The sequence below is a fragment of the Platichthys flesus genome, chromosome 15, assembly GCF_949316205.1.
Source record: "Platichthys flesus chromosome 15, fPlaFle2.1, whole genome shotgun sequence".
Classification (NCBI taxonomy): Eukaryota; Metazoa; Chordata; class Actinopteri; order Pleuronectiformes; family Pleuronectidae; genus Platichthys; species Platichthys flesus.
The window spans coordinates 654,958-665,525 of NC_084959.1; the positions used below are offsets into that span (position 1 = coordinate 654,958).

The 10,568-nt window shown below is 46.1% G+C and overlaps 1 protein-coding gene across 4 annotated transcripts in view; it reads right to left on the reverse strand.

The window, feature by feature from the left end:
- Positions 1–5,440: 5,440 nt before the first annotated feature.
- The window catches only part of LOC133969124 (stromal interaction molecule 1-like), a 9,689-nt gene continuing 4,561 nt past the window's right edge, over positions 5,441–10,568 (reverse strand). Inside the window, exons 6-16 of one of the 4 annotated variants that reach the window (XM_062405399.1) lie at positions 10,128–10,243; positions 9,711–9,885; positions 9,040–9,217; positions 8,772–8,939; positions 8,552–8,652; positions 8,052–8,287; positions 7,401–7,487; positions 7,011–7,074; positions 6,157–6,697; positions 6,009–6,044; positions 5,441–5,824 (exon numbers count right to left, since the gene is read on the reverse strand). In XM_062405399.1, coding sequence (XP_062261383.1) covers positions 6,292–6,697; positions 7,011–7,074; positions 7,401–7,487; positions 8,052–8,287; positions 8,552–8,652; positions 8,772–8,939; positions 9,040–9,217; positions 9,711–9,885; positions 10,128–10,243 — 1,531 coding nt within the window. In that variant the 3' untranslated portion in view covers positions 5,441–5,824; positions 6,009–6,044; positions 6,157–6,291. Of the gene's footprint in view, positions 5,857–6,008; positions 6,698–7,010; positions 7,075–7,400; positions 7,488–8,051; positions 8,288–8,551; positions 8,653–8,771; positions 8,940–9,039; positions 9,218–9,710; positions 9,886–10,127; positions 10,244–10,568 lie in introns of all 4 variants that reach the window. The other 3 variants (XM_062405398.1, XM_062405396.1, XM_062405397.1) reach the window with 3 other exon arrangements.

Genomic DNA, 10,568 nt, shown 5'->3' on the forward strand with positions numbered 1-10,568 from the left:
GAGCAGGCCTGCAGGTTAAATATAGAACCAGTGTCACTACAGAGAGAGAGAGAGAGAGGGGGGGGGGGGGTTGTAGCTCATGTTCTGACACATGTTGATCATTTCTCTGTGTCGATCTACAGTTTCATGTTTATTCAAAAACAAATAAACTTGAGTTACTTTGTAACTTAATTCATTGAATTCAATTCAAAAGTATAATATTTATTTTAGGTCAATTTTATTCATTTATTTCAATTCACTTATGAATGAATAATTCACCAATAAGTAGAATTCCAGATTGTGGTGCTCATGTTTCCTCACACTATCTCTGGATAGACCACAATGCACTGCAGGTGTTTTCTGTCAGCAGCACGATGGACCTCTGGGAGCTGCAGCTCGTTCTCACTCGTCCTCCTCAAACTGAAGAGGAACCTGTTGTCTTCAGTTTGCTGGAGGAAGTTGAGTCACCCGAGCAGAGAGAGAGTTTCTTCTTTCATTTCTCCTTTTGGGTTTCTTCACTTCTGCCTCTTCCCCTCGTTGCTTCAACAACAGAGCCTCAAACCGACGGTCCTGGTGAATGACACGGATGAACAAGGCACCACAAACCGTTTGCTGGGTCAGAAACTGATTTTAAAGATTAGCAGACAAACTGAAGACGATCAGGAGATCTGATGTGAAACGTTGTCAGTTCATCTTCGACCAAAGAGCATCGAGCAGAGACACAGGACGTGGAGGGGAGGAGACTCGCTGAAACGTTGGCTGCATGAAGGAGTAAACCGTATAAGGTTTGATGAGTGCCACCGGAAATGTGACCAGAAACGTTACACAACTGTCAACAAACCCACAAACCCACAAACGTTTTGCCAGAATGAGAAACATTTCACCTGACGCACAAACCACTTGTTTTTAAGAGACTAAGACCCGAGTTTTGAATCTGATGATTCCTGCAAAAACACAATGTGACCGAACCACTGGTCCTGTTTCACACTGGACCTGTTTCACACTGGTCCTGTTTCACACTGGTCCTGTTTCACACTGGACCAGTGTCCAGTTATACAATTATAACGACTCTGGACTTGAACTCAGACATGTAGAGTTTTTCAACACTGAAATACTAAGAAATGAAATGATAATTTATTCATCCACCTGAAACAGTCAGAAGTGAAATAGGTTTTCCAGCTGCTCATGTTGACGTGCTGCTGTGAACCTCTGATGATTACACCTTGAGTTTGTTCTTCATCCACAGATGATGAGAACGAAAACTTTAAACTAAACATTTAAAAAAGCGTAAATGTTGCTTCTCTTCAGTCTGTTGTTGATGACCTGCGGCTCTGTGCTGCCACCTGGTGGTCACATGCTGAAGTGGAACTTTAATCATGTTGGTTTGAACCCCTTAATGCCTGAATTAATTTCCAATTATATAAAGAAATTATTATTTGTGTTTTTGGCTGTCATACAGATGCTAAATTATTTGGAGATTGTTAATTTCAATATAGCAACTACAGTAGATATACATTAAGGTATGAGGCAAATTAGCGACATTAGGCATAATGGGGCATAACCTTAATTTAATACATTTTCCAGTGTCTGGTATGTAGATATTGTTGCTGCTTTTGCTTGAACTTGAAAAACAACTTATATTTCGGTACAATCATTCCTGTTTCATCATTACAGTATTTCAAATACAGCTTAATACCTCAAAATAAGTTTGCTGTACAGTCCCAAGGGGCTAGTATTTATTTTCCACTCCGACCACTAGATGGCGGCAGAGTGCTTCCAATACCTTCATTGGTATGTGTACTATTTGCACCATCAGGCACAATCGTCTATCGATTGTGATTTACAGGAAGCAGAAATATTATCTCCAATAAACCATATTAATGTGATCATACACACACACACACACACACACACACACACACAGCTCCTTAAAGGGCTACCCTTCAGTACAGTCAGATAGACAGGAGAGTGAGACAGACAGGGACAGTTCAGTTGGCAAGGTACTGAGAGACAGACAGGTGGATAGAGACAGACAGGTGGATGGAGACAGACAGGTGGATAGAGACAGACAGGTGAATAGAGACAGACAGGTGGATGGAGACAGACAGGTGGATAGAGACAGACAGGTGAATAGAGAAAGACAGGTGGATGGAGACAGACAGGTGAACAGAGACAGACAGGTGAATAGAGACAGACAGGTGAATAGCGACAGACAGGTGAATAGAGACAGACAGGTGAATAGAGACAGACAGGTGAATAGAGACAGACAGGAGGATGGAGACAGACAGGTGAACAGAGACAGACAGGTGGATAGAGACAGACAGGTGAATAGAAACAGACAGGTGAATAGAGACAGACAGGAGGATGGAGACAGACAGGTGAATAGAGACAGACAGGTGAATAGAGACAGACAGGAGGATGGAGACAGACAGGTGAATAGAGACAGACAAGTGGATAGAGACAGACAGGTGAATAGAGACAGACAGCAGGATGGAGACAGACAGGTGGATAGAGACAGACAGGTGAATAGAGACAGATAGGTGGATAGAGACAGACAGGTGAACAGAGACAGACAGGTGAATAGAGACAGACAGGTGGATAGAGACAGACAGGTGGATAGAGACAGACAGGTGAACAGAGACAGGCAGGTGAATAGAGACAGACAGGTGAACAGAGACAGACAGGTGAATAGAGACAGACAGGAGGATGGAGACAGACAGGTGAACAGAGACAGACAGGTGGATAGAGACAGACAGGTGAATAGAGACAGACAGGAGGATGGAGACAGACAGGTGAACAGAGACAGACAGGTGGATAGAGACAGACAGGTGAATAGAGACAGACAGGTGAATAGAGACAGACAGGAGGATGGAGACAGACAGGAGGATAGATACAGACAAGTGGATAGAGACAGACAGGTGAATAGAGACAGACAGGAGGATGGAGACAGACAGGTGAACAGAGACAGACAGGAGGATGGAGACAGACAGGTGAACAGAGACAGACAGGTGGATAGAGACAGACAGGTGAATAGAGACAGACAGGAGGATGGAGACAGACAGGTGAACAGAGACAGACAGGTGGATGGAGACAGACAGGTGGTTATAAATGTACAACATGTAGTTGTAAAATGAGGCTGTAAGACGTCAGTGATTCAGTTTGAACCTGCTTTAAATTCAAGGTCTTTAATTTGGTTTCGACCTATACTGCAGCCAGCCACCGGGGGGGGGGGGGGGGGGGGGGGGGGGGTGTGCAGGTGACAGTTGTTTGACTGACAGTTCGATGAGTTATGATCAATAGTTCAGCTGCTGCAGCTCGTAGTGAGTCACAAACCCACAACTTCACATGTTCACCACACAATATGTTGTCCTAGTTGTTCAACACAACAGTGTCATCAATAAATCATTATAGAATTTACACATCAACAAAACCGAAGCTACACGTTTCTAAAAACAACAAATGTTGTCTTTATCAGTTTGAACATCAGAGACACAAGTCAGTCAGAAATCACTTTATGAAGCATATCTGTGTTTTATGTGAAACGTTAATGTTTGGATCAGGAATCATCCTCCACTCAGAGTTGGTGTCGTCAGGTCATAGGTTCACATCTCATTGACTCATCGCTGGCACTCCAAACAGGTCAATGTGAGGAGGGCTGGTTTAAATGACCCTTGTGGTATTTTGACCAAAACATGTCACAGACATTTCATTAAGACCCCAAGGAGCCAGATCAACTGTGGAGAAATGGAAATAACATGTCCCCTTTAAGAGTTGAATGCTGGGGTTCATGATTACAAGTGAGTGTTATTGTGCCATCGGCACAAACCTCTTAGACACACCTGTAGTTCTGATGACTAGTCCCAGATAATAAACCCTAGTTTGCTGTCTGATTTGAAAATGATTTTCACAGAGCCACATGTTAGAGAGGAAGAGGGTCCAGCCTGCAGAGGAGGCAATATCGTGGGTTCTGTCTTCAAGGGTCTAGCAGTGTTTATAGATAAATATATTGATAGTAACAAAGGTAAGAAGCATGTCTGGTCCAGTCGGTGTAGCATATTGTGCATTTCTCAGTACTATTCATTAACATTTACATGTGGTATAAATACATATTTATTTATCTCAGAAGTAGATATCTTTAAAAAACACGTGCTTATAGCTGCTGTTTTTGTAAAATGAGTGCAGCCCTGTGTGAGCAAGTTTACATAAGCCTGGTGTCTATCATAAATATTTACATGAAATAAAGTTGAAAAGATTAAATTGCAACACATTGCTTTCAGGTTTATATTGCTTGTGTGTATGTGCATTTTAAATAAATAACCTTGTTGGAGAATGATTATATGTCAGCTCCAACTTATTCAAAAGTCATATCACATTTTTTTCCGGTAACACCGCATAGAATTTGCAAATGGTGGAAGCACAAGATCCCTCAATGTTACTTGTTAGTAAATGTTTATTAAGTTGTGTGTTCTCTACCCAGCCCATTGAACCAGGTGTTTTAGTCTTGGATTACCAGGGGAGCTCCTGTCAGTGGAAGACTGTCGGTCAAGGATCTACTCGGAGAAACAGTTCATTTCTCTTCGAGATTCAATGGCAGAACCATCTCTGGTGCTGAGCATGCTCTCAGGTCGGTTTGTGTCCATCAACTTCATCTTGAGGTCCGACTCTCCTGTGCTGTGCTTTCGCCCCTCAGCCAGTCTTTTGCCCTTCGGTCAGTTATTTTTCAAATGTCAGATTCTTCGGTCCACAATGCAGAACAACTGAGAGCCAGACGGACAGTGTCCCAGCAGCTGTGCGTCACCTCCCAGCGCTCCCAGTGGCTTGACTTACTGGGATACTACAGGGCCTCGTGTCGATAGTCACCAGAAGAAGCAGCTGCCACTAGTTTAGATAGATTTACTGTTTACTACCACTTCATTAGCAGATATGACGACATTTGAAGTCTTAATTAGTTAATTTGTTAACAGCAGAATCTCTCGTGAAACTTATAGAACTGGTGTTTAGACAGAAAATGTGTGTAATTATGTCTCATATTTATAATGTGTATTAAATATACCTGATTATCTGATTAATGAATTAATCTTCATCACTCCAGATGTGACTGAAGATCTTGAAATCAGGAGGTTGAGCCTCGATAATCAATGTCAGCATCAATAAATTGTCTTTCAATTTAAATTAAACAAATCTTTTACCAGCTTCATTTCAATAATATTGATGTTTCTCATCTTTTTGTGTATTTTCTACAAACTGTATTTATCTTGGAGGAGGATTCGCTCTGAGTGGCTTCGTAGTTTTGAAGGAATCAGACGTTTGTGGCCACAGAGAGAATTCGATGGAAATTTGACATCAATGGTCGACTTTGACCAGAAAGTTCTGAAGAAGCACTTAAGAAATAATGAAATAGATGTTTGATTGTGTTAAGTGGCTGTTTGCAGCATTAATGAGCAAAAAAAGACACTAATGGTTCGTGATCAGAGAAGTTTATCTTTGTGTAGATGATGAAGCATGAAGTGCAAACATTCATGTTCCCACAGGATGAACCACGCAGACGTTTCCTCGCCAGGCTCGTTGAGTTAAACTTCTTGATAAAGTGTTTTACAAACGTTCACGTTCCCTCAGGATGAACCGTGATAACTCATTGTTCTTTGAGCTCCATCAGCAGGTTGGAATCTCAATGATTGGATTCAGGAATCCAGTTGATCTTTGTGTTTAGTTTGAATTTCTAAGGACGGACACGAGTGTCATTAGATGAGATTGTTACTCATCCTGTTCTCCTGTGTTTCCATCCTGTGAGCTGTGGCAGAACAATGAGAGCAGGATGAATGTGATCATGATGGTACTGGTCTGTCTGTCTCCATCCACCTGTCTGTCTCCATCCACCTGTCTGTCTCCATCCACCTGTCTGTCTGTCTCTATTCACCTGTCTGTCTCTATCCACCTGTCTGTCTCCATCCACCTGTCTGTCTCCATCCACCTGTCTGTCTCTATTCACCTGCCTTTCTCTATCCACCTGTCTGTCTGTCTCTATTCACCTGTCTGTCTCTATCCACCTGTCTGTCTCTATTCACCTGTCTGTCTCCATCCACCTGTCTGTCTCTATTCACCTGTCTGTCTCCATCCACCTGTCTGTCTCTATCCACCTGTCTGTCTCTATCCACCTGTCTGTCTGTCTCTATTCACCTGTTTTTGTCCCGATCCATCTTCATGTGTCTGAATCTGATCTTTACTCATTTTAAGGAGAGCAAAAATCAAACTGTGTCGGAAGAGTAAAAGTAGACGAAGGTTAAAGTCTCATGGTGACTCTGGAACTGAGAATCAATGACGTCCCTGCTTCTTCTTAAAGATCTTATTGAACGTGTTTCTCCTCCGGCTGCTGGCCGACTCGTCGCCTCCTTCCTCCTCCACGGGGCTCCTCCTGGTCAGGAGCTGGGGGCCGGTCCCCTGGGCGCTGCCCGACGAGCCGGACGAGGAGGCCACGGGGCGGTCGGGTGTGATGCAGAGGGAGCGGGTGGAGCAGGAGGAGGTGAGGATGGAGGCAGCGCTGCTCCTCAGCTCCCCGAGGCTGGAGCTCTTCTCCAGGCCTCCGACGAGCCCAGAACCCTGACCCTGCAGGGGGTGGAGCCCAGAGGGCAGGAGGAGGGGCTTTTGAATGTACAGACATCGAGATTCACCGGGAGAGAGTGGGAGGGAGGAGTCAAAGTCTGAGCGGCTGGTAATGTCTCTGATGAAGAAAGAGAATAATGATTCGTTAAAGCTCCCCCTGCAGGCGGGAGGCTGGACGTCGCCTCCAGAGAGTGGAATTAAGAAGTCCGTAAGAGCAAGCAGAAATGTGGGCGGGGCTCTCGGTGTACAAGGAGGCGGAGTTAGCAGGAGGACAGGAGAGGAGGGGGAGGGGAGGAGGAGAGGAAGGGTTAATGAAGGGGTGAGACAGGGAGGAGGAGCGAGAGGGTGATGGCAGGGGGAGGAACTCCAGCTGGCCAATAGAGCGGCTGCATTCTGCCTCTTGTATAGGTAAGCCCCGCCCTTCAACCAACCTCTGAGAGCTGAACATCAGAGCGGGGTCTCCTGTCCGCTGTCGCAAGGGCATCAGGCTCTGAGCTGCAGAAGAGTAGAACAACTTTTATTTTGAAAGTCAAATCAAAGGGAGTACAGTTCATAAACAGGAAGCAGTTTATTTCTCCACGTTAAGAAGGAAGTGGATCTGAAGCCTAGAAACGAATCAGCTTCTGACGTTTGAACATGTTTTAAAATTCATAATAAAGACTGCAATTCTTTCTACTTTTATTTCCCTTTAATTAAATAAGATTTTTTCCCCAAAATTATTTTTAATATCCAGGTTTTCAAGCACCAATAGGAAACCTCGATCAAAGTAAGAGGTATGAACCAATCAGAGAGAGGCAGATGGGAAGGAGGGAGGGGCCAACCAGAGTGTTTCCATGACGACTGTGTGTCTGCGATGCCACTCAGGGGCCAAAGGTCGCTGACCCGCCGGTCCATCTGCCACGCTGCATCTGCAGGGAGCCAATCAGGAGACAGAAAAGGGACCAATGACAGGAGGGGGCGGGGCAACAGGGAAAGGGTTAGAGTCATCTGAGGTTCACTACAGTTACACACGTGGATTGATAAACTCACTGTCTCCTGTTCGATCAACAACTGAAGCTGTTACTACACAAACTACACAGAGCGAGTTCTGTTCTGTTTACATTCAAACCAAAGACCACGTCTCCTGTGAAGGGGCTCAGCAATGAACGCTGCCATCTTGTGGTGATGATGTCATTCACGGTCAGAGTCTGTGCAGTAGTGATCGGGAGGTGGAGCCCTGGTGTTGAGGCCCCGCCCACACACGCTCTTAACCCTGACACTCGAACAAATATCAGCGGTCCACGTGGCCACCAGGGGGCGATCATCTCTTTACAGTGTGAGGTTCAGACTCAATCAGGCAACATGTCTGTCGGTCTCGCAGCACTTCCTGTCTGTGGCTCTGATGATGTCACACCTGCTGCTTCCTGTGTCGTCTGATCTGAATCTCATCGTTTGTCAGGAACCAGAAAGTTGTCGTGTTAACGAGGACTCACACTGCAGCGTCCCAGGGGACAGGATGTCTTCGTCCATGTCGTCCAGGTCGTCGGAGAGCAGGAGGTGCTGCGGGGTCGGAGGTCGCAGGCCGAGGACGGAGGGGTCCAGGTTGAGGGCGACCGCCAGCGCTCCCAGACCCGGGTTGTTGACCAGACAGAACCCAGTCAGGGACTCGATCTGCTGCCAGCGGTGGAGCTTCTCCCGCAGCGCCGCCGTCACCTCGGCCAGCGCCTGCCTGAGAGGGGGGGCACTGACTGAAGGACTTTATAAAGTAATGCTCTCAGCATCAATCTGACAGCTGTGAGCTTTCAAAATAAAACTGGATGAGGTCAAAGGTCACAGGTTTAATCTTTTATAATCTATATAAAAACATTTAATATAAAGTGTACAATAAAAGTAATTAAAAACTGAACTAATCTATACTTCTCATAATTTTGACTATACTCATTTATTTTGCAGCTCTGGACATGTTCAGGGTCAAAGGTCAAAGGTCACTCACTTGGCCGACAGGATCTGGTGGTCGACGTCGTCCAGCGACGAGCTGTGAGCGACGTGGAACGTCCCGAACAGAGAACTCCTCTTCCTCTTGATCCTCTCCGCCTGAAACAGTACCTCTTCATCTGTGTGTTTGTGTGTCTGTGAACGTGTTGTGTGTGTGTGTCTGTGAACGTGTTGTGTGTGTGTGTCTGTGAACGTGTTGTGTGTGTGTGTGTCCTCACCCCCTCTCTGGCCTGCAGCAGCTGTTTCTCTGCGTTCTGTTTCTTGATGTTATAATACTGAATTTCCACCTCGTGCGTCAGCTGGAGCCATTTCTGCAGAACCTCCGGTGGAGCCCAGTGAACCCGTGACTCCAGCTCCCTCTCCGCCCTCTTCAATGCCACACGTACCTGCACACACACACACACAGACACACACACACACACACACACACACTGTTCAGCAGCAGTGGACTCAGGGCCTCAGGGATGCAGGCGACGTGGGCTCCACCTGTTCCAGCTCCTCCTCTGCGTACTTCTGTCGGCTCCTCTCCTTCTCCGTTCCCTCTCGGAGCTCTCGGAGACGCTGAGCTTCCTGTTTGGCCGAGCAGATCTGGTTCCTCAGCTGCTCCTCCACCTTCACCTTCTCCACCTGAACGCAGCGCTGCTCCTCCTGAGCCTGCTGCAGCCTGACGGAGACGACAGCTCGTCACTGACAGCTCACTCAGCACTTCATGTCAGTTAGTGTATTGATCTCTGTACGTTTATCATTCACTGAGTTTGTTCTTCAGACAGATTTATACTGCAGCCAGCCACCAGGGGGCCTTCTGGGCTTCACACACACACACACACACACCTGCTATACCACAGTGAAGAATGAAGCCTCAGTAGCATGTTGGTGCCAGCAGGAGGTGCTGTGGCACAGAGCATGAAGGAATGTGTGTGTGTGTGTGTGTGTGTGTAAGTGTGAGTTTGTGTGAGAGAGTGTGTGTGTGTGCCTTTGTGTGTGTGAGAGAGAGAGAGCAGAGGGAGCTTCTTTGACCATATAAGGACTTCAGGCAGAACGTTTCTTCAGACACACACAGTGGATGAGTTATTTCCTCCTCAGTCACTTTAAAGGTTCATGTCACTCTAGCATTTGAAGCACAGTTCTCAGAGCAGAAGAAGAAGCTTGGGTCTCACCTGCCCTGCAGCTCCAGCAGGTTCAGCTCCGCCCTCTGCAGACCCTCCAGGTCCTTCACCAGCGTCTCCAGGTCGTCTCTGGACCTCCTGGTCTGGACCAGGGCGAAGCAGCAGCCGCACAGAGCCATCAGGACGGACACGCCCAGGACCAGGTCCTTCCACCAGCTCCGTCGGCCTGGACACACACACAGACAGACACACACAGACAGACACACACACAAGTTGAGTCAATCACTGAAACAAAGAGGTGTCACAGTCTAATAAGCAATACACAGTTTTGTAATCCATGAAGATGTCAATATTTCAAATATATTAAAAAGAATTGAAAAAAACCTGTCAATAACTAATTCTACTAATTAGTGAACTATGAAGTTGTGAATGTGTAGTGAAGGTTCAGATGTGGAGGTGAGCCGGCACCTGGAGGAGGTCCGAACAGGACGATGTCCAGAGCTTTGAGCTGCAGCTTCTGAGAGTGAATTCTGTCTGAGATCTTCAGCAGCACCGAGGTCAGGGTGGTGTTCTTCACCGCCAGCCTGGGGGGGGGGGGGGGGGGGGGGCACAGAACAACACGTCTCACCTCCACAGGAAGTGGCCTCAACCAAACACTGTCATGGTTGTGTGGTGTGTTCAAAGACAGTCTGACAATCACAGTCAGTTTAAACCTCAGGAGTGAACAGGATAAACTTTGTATATATATTAATGAACATATAATTCATTATAATTATTCACATGTTCTTTGTGTCAAGGCTGATAAGAAATGAAGATATAAGGTTTGTGGGCGTCAGGAAACCAAACACATTGGTCACATGATCAATTTCTCAAAGGCTCTGCTTTGAACTTGTTATGAACTTAACGAAT